The sequence below is a fragment of the Oppia nitens genome, unplaced genomic scaffold (genome assembly GCF_028296485.1).
Source record: "Oppia nitens isolate AA-2021 unplaced genomic scaffold, nextdenovo-longstitch-racon4-pilon3 scaffold4_pilon_pilon_pilon, whole genome shotgun sequence".
Lineage (NCBI taxonomy): Eukaryota > Metazoa > Arthropoda > Arachnida > Sarcoptiformes > Oppiidae > Oppia > Oppia nitens.
In genome coordinates this window covers 7,495,717-7,507,794 of record NW_026533232.1, presented here as the reverse complement: position 1 = coordinate 7,507,794, position 12,078 = coordinate 7,495,717, and the positions used below count along the sequence as shown (strand labels likewise).

At 25.8% G+C, this 12,078-nt stretch overlaps 3 protein-coding genes across 3 annotated transcripts; 1 reads left to right on the top strand and 2 right to left on the bottom strand.

Annotated features, from left to right (window-relative positions):
• Window positions 1–460: 460 nt before the first annotated feature.
• Window positions 461–2,609, bottom strand: LOC128960631 (T-complex protein 1 subunit theta-like). Its single transcript, XM_054306757.1, has 3 exons — window positions 2,137–2,609; window positions 1,648–2,040; window positions 461–1,574 (listed from the first exon to the last, which is right to left on the bottom strand). Exons 1-3 carry the CDS (start codon window positions 2,422–2,424, stop codon window positions 615–617), a joined length of 1,641 nt encoding a protein of 546 aa, XP_054162732.1. The 5' UTR covers window positions 2,425–2,609; the 3' UTR covers window positions 461–614.
• Window positions 2,610–3,158: 549 nt separating this feature from the next.
• Window positions 3,159–8,354, top strand: LOC128960014 (hydroxymethylglutaryl-CoA synthase 1-like). The gene is made up of 4 exons (XM_054306076.1): window positions 3,159–3,917; window positions 7,223–7,595; window positions 7,661–7,831; window positions 7,895–8,354. Exons 1-4 carry the CDS (start codon window positions 3,401–3,403, stop codon window positions 8,241–8,243), a joined length of 1,410 nt encoding a protein of 469 aa, XP_054162051.1. The 5' UTR covers window positions 3,159–3,400; the 3' UTR covers window positions 8,244–8,354.
• A 780-nt stretch (window positions 8,355–9,134) lies between these two features.
• LOC128960369 (uncharacterized) lies at window positions 9,135–9,907 on the bottom strand. The gene is made up of 3 exons (XM_054306440.1): window positions 9,770–9,907; window positions 9,494–9,698; window positions 9,135–9,423 (listed from the first exon to the last, which is right to left on the bottom strand). The coding sequence occupies exons 1-3, from the start codon at window positions 9,855–9,857 to the stop codon at window positions 9,135–9,137; spliced, it is 582 nt and encodes a 193-aa protein (XP_054162415.1). The 5' UTR covers window positions 9,858–9,907.
• Between the last annotated feature and the right edge of the window lie 2,171 nt (window positions 9,908–12,078).

The following is a 12,078-nucleotide window of genomic DNA, read 5'->3' as shown; positions in this document are numbered from 1 at the left end:
ATATTATAATTATGATATTATTATTACAATTATTACTTGATATCAATAATTAAGTCACAATTTATTTTCAAAAATATCAAATAATTTTATACAATTAACATTAAACACATTGTTTGGTAAATTATTTTAAAAATATTTTAAAGCTATTGGATAAATATCTATAACATATCGTTATATAATTTGCGAACTGTTATTAAACTAGATTTATTAAATACTTAAAGATATTATTACAATATATCGACAAATATTCAAATATATTGTAATTAATTAATGCTGTGATTTACTGTAAGAATAATGAAACGTTTTTTCTCATTTGAAAAGCTTAAACACGTTTAAACTTGTAAATTATATTTATAATTATCATTAAAACTATATTATAAATAAAAAAAATTTCATTTTCATTGATTAAAAACAATAATTTAAATTTTATTAACTCATTAAAAATTAAGTTACGAATTGATAATTATTTTGTTAGTTCTAATATTGAGTGTTTTCAAAGTAGCGGTAAGTCGATAGCAGTCTATATATATGGTTTCGGGTGTATATATTGAAAAATAATATTTAAAAAAAATGTAACAAAAAGTATGTTAATTGTGATTATAGAGTAAAATATCTTAATCTTGATCCCAATCTCCTCCTTGTTTCGGTGGTTTCGGTCCTCCGGCGGGTTTGGCGCATATAATTTGATCGACTTGTAGTATAGTATTGGCCACATTTGTAGCGTATTTTATGCCCCAATGTTTAACTAATTGTAGATCATAAATGTTGGCGTTGACTGAGTCAATAGTAGCCGCGACATCGCTTTCGATATCGATGCCGGTATTACTTTTGCCATTTGCGTGGGCCGTCTGCAACAATGCGACCAATTCGGTTGATTTGATGCCCGCATTGTCAGCTAAAGCGACGGTAAGGCTCTGAAGTGAATCAGCAAATTTTCCGACAGAATACTGTTCGAGTCCGGGCAATGTTTCGGCAAATTGGCTTATCTGGTGAGCCAACTCCATTTCCACAGCTCCGGCACCAGCAACTAACCTCCCATCTCTTGTTAATGCTTTAAAAGTATTGATTCCGTCATCAATGCAGCGTTCAATGTCGTCCATTATATTATCAGTCGATCCTCTGATAACAATTGTAGCAATTCGTGACTCTTTCGACTTTTGCTCGAATACCACAACATTAGTTCCGCCAATTTCATCGATATAAACTTTATCACAAAATCCTAATTCCTCTTTATTGGGTGCCGTCAGCTTTGGTAAAGGTATTGCGTTCACAGTTTTAGCCACTCGTCTGATATCAAACTTCGAGTTCAGTCGAACGGCTAATAAATTATATTTATTGCAATAATGAAGAGCTAAGTCACCAAACTTTCCGCCAGAAACTACAACTTTAGCGCCAGACTCGGCAATGGCTTTAATCTGTGCCTCCAATAGATTCTCTTCACCTCTGGAAAAGTTCAACAATTCGTCGGCACTTTTAATAAGTACAGTTCCTTTAGTTTCAGTGGCCTGTGTGTCAACTGCACCCGTATAGATGGCTATTTTAGCATTTTCAGCTAATGATATATCACCCTCGACCTTAAATAATAATTTAAAAAATTAAATCAATAATATAATATTCAATATATCCTAATTTCAATCATAATTATACCAATTTTTTAAAGACCATTCCCTGAACCACTTCTGACTTTTCCACTCCTGCACCCAATATCTTACAAATTCTGATATTATCGACATTGAAAGCCACGTCATTAACACCAACCGAAATACACGCCTCGGCAATCAATTTGGTCAAAAAATCTTCACTACCGTATTGTTTGGACATTACCGACGATCGGATAGCTTTTGACACTTCGTTCAGATCCTTAAATTCTTTCACTTCATGAACAGTCAATTTCGGTAACAATTCATCCAACACTTTATTAGCGGCTATTTCGTAGCCATCAATAATTTCGGTCGGCTTTAGACCCATACGAATCAATTCTTCGGCGTTTTCCAGTAGAGCGCCGGCGAAAAGCACTATAAAATTAGTTCCGTCGCCAACCTATTCATCAATAGTTCGTGTCATTTAGGAAATAAAAACATGTCTTAATAATCACAAAACAAATAACTAAAATCTGGTCAACAATTATGGACAGACCTCGTGCTCCATCATCTGTGAGGCTTGTATTATCATTCTGGCCGTCGGGTGCTGGACCTCCATCTCACGGATAACAGTGGCCGCATCAGAGGTCACAAACAGTTTCTCTAAGTGATTGATAATCATTTTATTCAGTCCTTTAGGTCCGTAACCGGTCTTCAATGCGTTTGACAACTCAGTACAGGCCTCGATGTTGCGGATGACGGCCTCTTCAATGCCCGACAAGTATTTGGTGCCGTCTTTGAGCATCTGAAGAAAACCGGGAGCTTTTGGTACGGAAAGTGCCATCTTTTACAAAGTTTTCGGTAATCAGTGGACAATATCGGAGGACAAAGTTGTGGTCACAAAGTGTTTAACAAGTTTTTTGCGATACTTTTGTCGACAAATAAGGCGTGCATTCAATGCATTCAATCACACAATGTGTCCATCAGTTAACATACATAAAGTACGTCATTAACACTCATTTGTTTTCAAACATTATTTATGAATCATTTATTTGATTTGTTTCAGTGCTCGACGTTATTAACAAAGTTTTATATTGAAGCGCAACACAAGTATAATAATTATTTTAATAAAAATTAGTAAAAATGTATTTAATTATATTAATTAATTAATTAATTAGCATTACTTTAATAAGTAACTAACAAATAAAAATCTCATTTAATTTATTAATAGTAAACCGAAATACACTATAGTAAAGTTGGAAAAAAATTATATAATTTTTATTATAGATATATTAATATTTTATATTTAACTAAATATATTTAATTAAAATTTGTAAATTAAAGATAATCTATTTTAGTTAACATTTCTATTTATGTATTTAACATCTAATTAAAAAACTTGTAATAAATTGCATGAATTGATGCAATAATACACTTGTTATGGTGTTGTTGTTGTTGTGGTTTCAATATAAATAAAATTTTAATGTAAAGTGCGTGACATTGGAGTGTATGTGTTATTAGTAGAGTATATAACAGTGTATTAGAGTATTATATGATATGTGAGTAATGCATGGTTTCATACATTGAATAACAGTGTTGTAAACGTATTCACTGTTTGACAAACTATTGAACGACACTATCATTCAGTGATTATAACATTTCATTAATAGTTGTAAATATTTGTTTGAAAATATGTATTAAAAAAACATATTTGAAAAGTATTTGTTTTTTTTTAAAGATTATATGAAACTCTTATTAAATAATTAATTGAATTTGTCTTTTAATATATTAATAAATTTGTAAAACAATTGGTAAAAGCAATGCCAGTAAATCATATGCCAAACGGGTCGTTGTCTCACTGGCCCAGTAATGTAGGCATACTGGCCGTTGACATATACTTCCCCAACATGTTTGTCGATCAAACAGACCTCGAAAAGTTCAATGGTGTCAGTGATGGCAAATATACCATCGGTTTAGGACAAAATCAGATGGCTTTCTGTACGGATAGAGAAGACATTAACTCGATATGTCTGACTGTAACCAAATCATTGTTAGACAAGTATTCAATTTCACCGAAAGACATCGGGTTTCTAATGATTGGTACCGAAACCATAATCGATAAATCAAAGAGTGTCAAGACTGTACTCATGGATCTGTTTGCCGAAAGCGGAAACCAAGATATTGAGGGCATTCACGCCACTAATGCCTGTTATGGCGGAACTGATGCCCTGTTTCGGGCCTGGGATTGGATCGAGTCGTCCTCTTGGGACGGAAGATATGCCATTGTTGTGGCCGCAGATATTGCAGTCTATGCCAGTGGTCCGGCCAGACCTACAGGTATTTATCAAATTTATTACTAAATTTCTAACTATTTATTAACTAATGTGCTATAAATTTAGATTTTAATTTAATTATTTAATAATACATTTTATTTAAAAGTATTTTAATTGGAAATAACAGTAATTTAGGGATTTTTAGAAATAATAAAACAATGATTTAATTAAATTTTGAAATGTATTCATATTATAATCAAATGCATATATATTTGTGTAAATTTTTAGTAGTATTATATCTTATGACGATAGGCTCGTATAATACAGTATATTGTGAACCGGTATGGATACAGGAAATAAGCATATATAACATATTTGTATATTTAGAAACACATTTGAATCTTTATATATATATATATATATATAAGATATTGAATTTAAAATTTGTTTTAAAAAAAAGTTTGTCGATAAATTAGTGGCCAAAACTTTTTTTTATAAAAATAAAAAAAAATGTATTTTATAAATCATTTGTATCTATATTTAGACTTTGAATTAATTTACAACAAAATATATATACTATTAATAGACATATAATTATTTAGACAGGAAGATTTGATATTTATAATGATAAATTCAAGTATATATTGATAGTTAAATGTTATGTATTTATACTGTATATATTGTATATTTTATATATCATATAATTGAAAATTGCGTTAAAGTTGGCAATGCCAACGCTGCGACCCAATAGTTAACTATTAAGATTGTTGTATAGTATATATATATATATTGCTAGTTATTGGTTTTATATATAAATATAGTAAAAATATAAATATATATATTTTTAGTTTTTATGTTTTAAAAAATGTAAGGTTATTATTAATTATAAATATTTATTAAGTTATAAATTGAAGTAAATAAATAGATAGTACAGTTAAAATAATTGTTTGAGTTGAAGTCAAAAATAAACAACAACAACAAAAAAGTTAGCAATTTTTGGCAATTGTTTCATTTGAAAACTCAATATTAGATTAATGAGAGCGAAAGTAGATGAATATTCATTGTTTATAAAATGCTATTTTTATTGTTATTTGTAAAATATATGTAATTTTATATTTATAAATTATAATATAAATATTTAGTAATTTATAGACAGTTATGATAGTTAACTTATTATTCAAAGAATAATCATATATTATATTATTATAAATTTAGATTAAAAAGATTTATTAAATTATTCAAATGACAAATCATATTCAGTAATACTCTAACAGTATATTGACGTAAGTTATTAATTGGGTTTTTACAAATACAAGCCATAATAATAGTTACATTTATTATATATTTATACTATATTATAAAAATGATAATCTGTTAAAATAATTGGCACTTAAGTATTACCAGTATATTTGGGTTTACCTTCAAGTATTATTTGAATTTGATCTATCACATTTTATTAATTAAAAAATAGTTAATTAACTTTATATAATTAAAATTAGTTTTGTCGTATCCATATCATCAATAATAAATCAATATTAACAATTATTTTTTTTATTAATTTATCATTCAACTAATTAATTCAAAGCATTACATTAAAAATATTATATTAAGTTATTTATTTAATATATTAGATATATTTGATAGATATTTATTATAGTTATTATATGAAATTTTTACAATTTAATTTTTAAATCATATTTCAAAAAGTCCACAATTAGTATTTAATAACAAATACATTTGTATACAATGGGTTAAACCCTAAAGTGAAATAGTTAATAACAAAAATATTGCTTTTATTGATAATAATACAGTATTATCTAAATTTAATTAAGGTAAAAAACTTATTTTTTACTATTTAGTAAAGTGTTTATTATGCAAATAGTAAAAAAATAAAACAAAAACTATTACAATTAGCGTATTTTTGATTGCATTAAATACAACAAATATAATAAATATTACAAAACTTAAAACCCAAACATAATATACAGTATATATACATTCATTTGACATTTATGTGACTATTTGTGATAAATGTTTGCAAAAACTTGATTTTGTAAACTCTTGTGATGAGTCAATAGACCCGCAGGACATTCGGTCGATTGAACTTTGTATTGGATAATAGATTTATACCGAAAACTTGATTCATTAAGTTTACCCAAAAAAATAAATAAATATTTTTATGAGTTATAAACTGATGGATACACCTGAGCTATGTTAATAAAGACCTGGCTTCAATTTGAACTTGAAATTGTTTTTACATACTATACATTTGCATTTAATTTATAAAAAACATAATTGTGACACACAATTGTCACTATTTTTATATTGCTATTAAGTGTTAGTATCAGGAAAATATGAAATTATTTTATTTAATTATATATATATATATTTTTAACAAAATGAAAATAAATTTGATACTTAAATGGCATACCGTTTAGGGAAAATAGCCGCTCAAACATAACACTCATAAATGCATGTGTTTGGGCAATAATAAGTGATGTCTAAATAATTAAAGTTTATTTTTGTTGTTTTACGTACATATCATTAAAATAAATTTCCAATAACGATGACTATGATTTGTCTTTTATTGTTTTAAAAAATGAAATAAAAGAATAGTTTATATATTTATATAATTGAATAAAATATTGTTTGTAACTTTTCATATATATATATATATATATATATATACTTTATATGAGATTGTAATGATATGTTTAAATACAATAATAAAATTACAATTACTACAGTACTATATTTTTTTAATTATTAAAATTTACTAAAATGTTTATAATTTGACATTATTTTTATAAAATTCTTAATAATAATAAGATTAAACTTTTTATTAGTTTTATTTTATGTTTTATTTTATTTGACAATTAAATAATAGTAATCATCTCATTTTACTTTATGAATTAGATGACTAAACAATATATTATAATAAATTTAAATCGCTATTCATTTTAGAGTTATATTTTATTATATCAAAGTAGAGAAATTGAAAGTACATTACATTACATGACAAATTAACCTTGATCACCTTGAACATGTTTCTACATAATTTAATTTCTACTTTTAAATATATTTTTTGATTGTTTGTCAAATTTATAATATTTGATTATTGATGTTTTAATGACTACACAACAACTTATATTCAATAACTAAAGTACATATAATTATTTAAATTATAGCTTTAGATTGAATTTTGTTAGTATTTATCAATTTGTTTGTAAATAATATATTAATAATAAAATAAAATTTGCATTAAAATTTAAATACACTATTTTTTATTATACATAAATATAATAAATAATTAAGACTATAGCCAAACACAATATGAAATAATGATAATTATAAATATCTGGTTTACAGGTGGATGTGGAGCTATTGCAATGCTTATCGGTCCCGACGCTGCCGTTGTATTTGACCGTAAGGTTAGGTCAACATATATGGCACACGTATACGACTTTTATAAGCCAGATCTAAGTTCAGAGTACCCAACAGTGGACGGCCCGCTATCTAATATGTGTTACCTCCAGGCACTGGACAAGTGTTTTCAGCTATATTTTGAAAAAGCCAACAAATATTTACAAGGAACTACACTCGACAGCTTTGATGCCATCATATTTCACGCGCCTTACTGTAAACTCGTGCAAAAGTCAATCGCACGACTTGTTTTGCTTAATTATCTGCAAAGTTCAGAAAATCAGTGCAACGATACCTACAATCAGTTGGAACGTTATAAGTAAAACTGTAAACAATATAATAGATAAAAATATGTATTAATTTTAAATTTTTTTTATTGAAAAGAAATATCAAACTCGAGGACACTTACAGCGATCGCGAACTCGAGAAGCTATTGTTAACCTTAAGTAAGCCAACCTTCCAGAAGAAGACTGATCCGAGTCTAATGTTGCCGCGAACTATCGGAAACATGTATACGGCATCACTCTATGCCTGTTTGACTTCATTTTTATTAAGGTATTCATCAATACCTTAATTTCTCTATGTTTTCTTCTATAAAACAATTTGTTTATTTAATAGTGAATCATTGGACAGTTTGAAGAACAAAAAGCTGCTTTTATTCTCCTACGGGTCAGGTTTGGCCGCTTCCATGTTTTCCGCTCGAATCTCATCGGACACATCACCGAACTCAGCGCTGGCAAAGATGCTTAAAGTGGTGTCCGATATACCGGACCGATTAAAAAGCCGCCACAGAGTGTCAGCAAAAGTATTTGAAGAGGCACTGAATCTTCGGGAAAAGACACACAACAGTGCGCCATATCAACCAATTGGACAAACAGACAACTTGAGCACCGGTACCTTTTTCTTGACATCAGTCAGTGATAAATACCACAGAACTTATAAGCGAATCTCTAGTGAAGAGAAATAAGTATTTAATCAGTTAATGACATTTTTTTGACTAAATATGTATTAAATAATTGTTTTTAATTCAAATTTTTAATAAGAATTTAACAAAGATAGTGATATTTTAAATTTTTAAAAAATTTTATATAAGATATACAGTAATGTATTATTTTTAATCATATTTTTTATATATTAAGGTTATAATCATGTTATTAAGTTTATTGATAGTTGAAAGCAATAAAATCTATTTACTGTTGTTTTTAAAATCATTAAATAATTTTATTTTTTATTACCGGTAATTTTTTTTGGTTTTTAAGAGTTTTATATTATGTGTCCATATTTATAGATTATTATTTATAATAATTATTATAGAATCATATTATAACACTTAATAGAATGAATTGACAATGTATCATGTTTTTAATTTTATAAAAAATAAATAAATATATTTTTAAAGTTATTAATAATTTGTCGCAATTATTATGCGATTATTCATTAATATATTTACGGTAATTGTAATTTTAAACTAAACTATATTTATTTAAAGGACATTTAAATGAAAACAAGTTATTTAACTTTTATACATCTGTATACCAATCAATAATAAAATCATAATTTTATTTATTATTGTCTACTTATTTTGTTAGACTTTCCTTGTATTTTTCTAATAATAAATTTTTCAATTATTTAAAATTTCCATTTATTTTACACTTTTATTTGCAATGATAATCATTGATTATTAAAATATTTACATTGAATATACATATAAACAAATAAATATATTAAAATATATTAAAAATAATTAATATTTAATGTCAATAAAAAATAGAAAAATTATATTTAAATGTAATTTGTAACTTAACAGCCATTTTAACTTTTTTTAAAAATTAAAAACTATAAATTATAAATTTTTAACTTAGAAAGTATAGTTATTCATATTAGAAATTGAATTTAAAAAATTATAAACCGATTGTTGTATACAAGGAGATTGTGCTAAATTAGATGCACATATCAATACGGGTAAACAGACACCGATATCTGGGATCCATGTGTTCAACATTACAAATAAGCCACCCGTGCATCTCATAACTGCTGTAATACATGAAAATAAATTCATATAACCCAAACAATTTATTAGACACATTGAATTTGATTTGACATAATGTAATGCATTCTTTAAGATATCTAAATAGTATCTAAAAAAACTAATATACAATACATTAAATAAATTAAATAACAAATATAACTAAAAAAAATTTTTTTTATCATAATTACTCTGAAAATAAATTGTCACTTATATCATGTATATTAAGTGTCGTACAAAACCATTGTTTAAGATCTTCTGTGTGGTTAACCATTTGATCGACATTTTTGAAGATATCATAGTTAAACAAACGAGGAATTGTTAATTGGTTAAGATATTCATAAATCGTTGGTATTGTCTTCAGTGAACCGACTGATTTGGGGTATAGTTTTGGTGCTGTAGGTAATGACACAATATTATTGATTTAGTAATTGTTAATTAAATGAATACATTATTAATTTAATTACCATTTATATTGTTATGATTAAAAATAATGGATGAATTTGTGGTGATATTGGAAATTAGCCAAAATGATACTAAAATAACTACAAACATTACAATATATTTATTTATTTTTAACGAATATTAAATAACACATTTATTCACAATTTAACAATACTGTAGTAATAATTTTGTCTGCTTTTAAAATTAATTATTATAAGTAAATGAAGTATTTATTGACAAAACATATGGGTTGACAATGTTTATTGATAAAAAATTATGTATTTTTTTGAATGTTTAACAAATTTATTTTAAATCAAATATAATGACAATTAAATATGTTTATTAAAATCAACGATTGATTGTCATAATTGTATTTTTGCTGATTATAATTATTTTAATTTAGTTATAACAGAAATTCTATTATATGAATATAAAATTCAGAGTAATTGTGTGCATATAATATTTATTTTTAATGTTTCTAATAATTAATTAATTTTTAAATATTATATACAATTAGTAGATATAAGTTAAGCAAAAATTATTATTGTGTCCAGTCTTGAAGTGCCAAATATTTGTCATATAATGTAATGGTATGTATGGACAGTAAATAACAGAATTCAAAACTAAAAATGTTTTAATATATTTATGCAGTCTTTTTAAAGGCTAGAGTTCGGGCAACTTTCTAAAGGAAGAAAGTTTCCAAATAAAATTCATCCAATTTTATCAATTGATAATAAAATTAATCTTTATTTCTTAGTTTTGTTAAAAGATAATATACTAGATAATAAATACAAAATAATTTATAATAATATACCAATAAAATTGTTAAAAATTTAGTTAATAAGCAATAAAATTTAATTGAAATATTGCAAAATGAATGGGCATTTAATAATTTATTGATTAATATAAATTAACACAAAATACATGCATTTTAAGACACGCTATTGAAATGTGTGGGTAAGGATTCAATAGAGGTTAACACATGAAAATAAAGTTCCTCTGTATTCCCAAGTAACAGGAATTTTTAGTAAAATAAAATTAGGGGAAATCTCTCCCTAATCTAATATAAACGATCGACTAATTTTGTTATATGAAGTCCAAAAGGAAGTGTTGGAGAGACAAACCATTATCATTGCCATCAATGACAACACTGTCGACTACAAGAACAATAAGTGTAAAATATTTTAATTAAAAGTTATCAAACAAATCGATCCAATTATATCACAACTACTTATAAATGTAATTATTGTACAAAACATTTCATCTTTAGATTTAAAATTTATTTACAATTTAGATACAAATCAAGTCAATTGATAGCAATTTATACAATAGTGATAAAATCATTTATTTGTTAAAACAAATTATATTTTATTTAATAGTTTTGAGAGTAATATAAATTAGTTAATGTTTGCATCAAAGGTAATTCAGAAACAGTTACTCTAGTGATGGGATGACTATCCAATGATTGGTTTGGCTGTAGTCGTGGCTTAACTTCAACACCGATTGCTGTCTATATTATCTACGGTCATAATAATGTTTACAATAGCATCTCTGAGTTGGGGTACTATAGTTATGTTGGGTCTACCACTGGGAAGGGCAACACTAATTGCCTTTTGCTTTGTGGCCACCGGTTTGTTTGCAACCAATTTTATGAAATCCAGACTTTAATTGATCGAAATGATTACCACTGAATATACAGTATTGACGGAAACATTAATAACAATATGCCTCATAAGTATAGGCCTAATAACTCTTTATCCCGTTTTGATGAGTTTGCCAACCCTTAGTATAGCACCGGTACGCGCTCTTATAACTAAAAATATTAAATATAATTTTGTTACTACTTGGCTAATATTATTGTTTATAATATTAATTTATTGACTTTTAGCACATTAATCACATTGATTATTATATATTTGTATCATAATGTTTGGACTAATGCAATGATTTAGTGTTATTACATTTTGGCTAATTTTGGAAACAGTCGTCTCAATAGTTACTTATTGATACATAAGGAGATTAACTGTTCAACAAGTTTGCTATTATATTATATTTATACACATTATATTTATGTTACACAATTTAAGAGATTTTTAAATATAACTTTTAAAAAATAAGACACACGTATTTAATTAATTATTATAAAAATATAATTTAATACTTAACTTTATAATTAGGCTAATTAATATTGTTATGATATTTAGAATATATTAATTTTATATATAATTAAAAGTAATTATAAATTTATAATATAATATAAGTCAAAAAGATTTTCATATTTATATAATTTGTATTATAAAAGAGTTAATTTTATCAAAAAAATATTTTATAA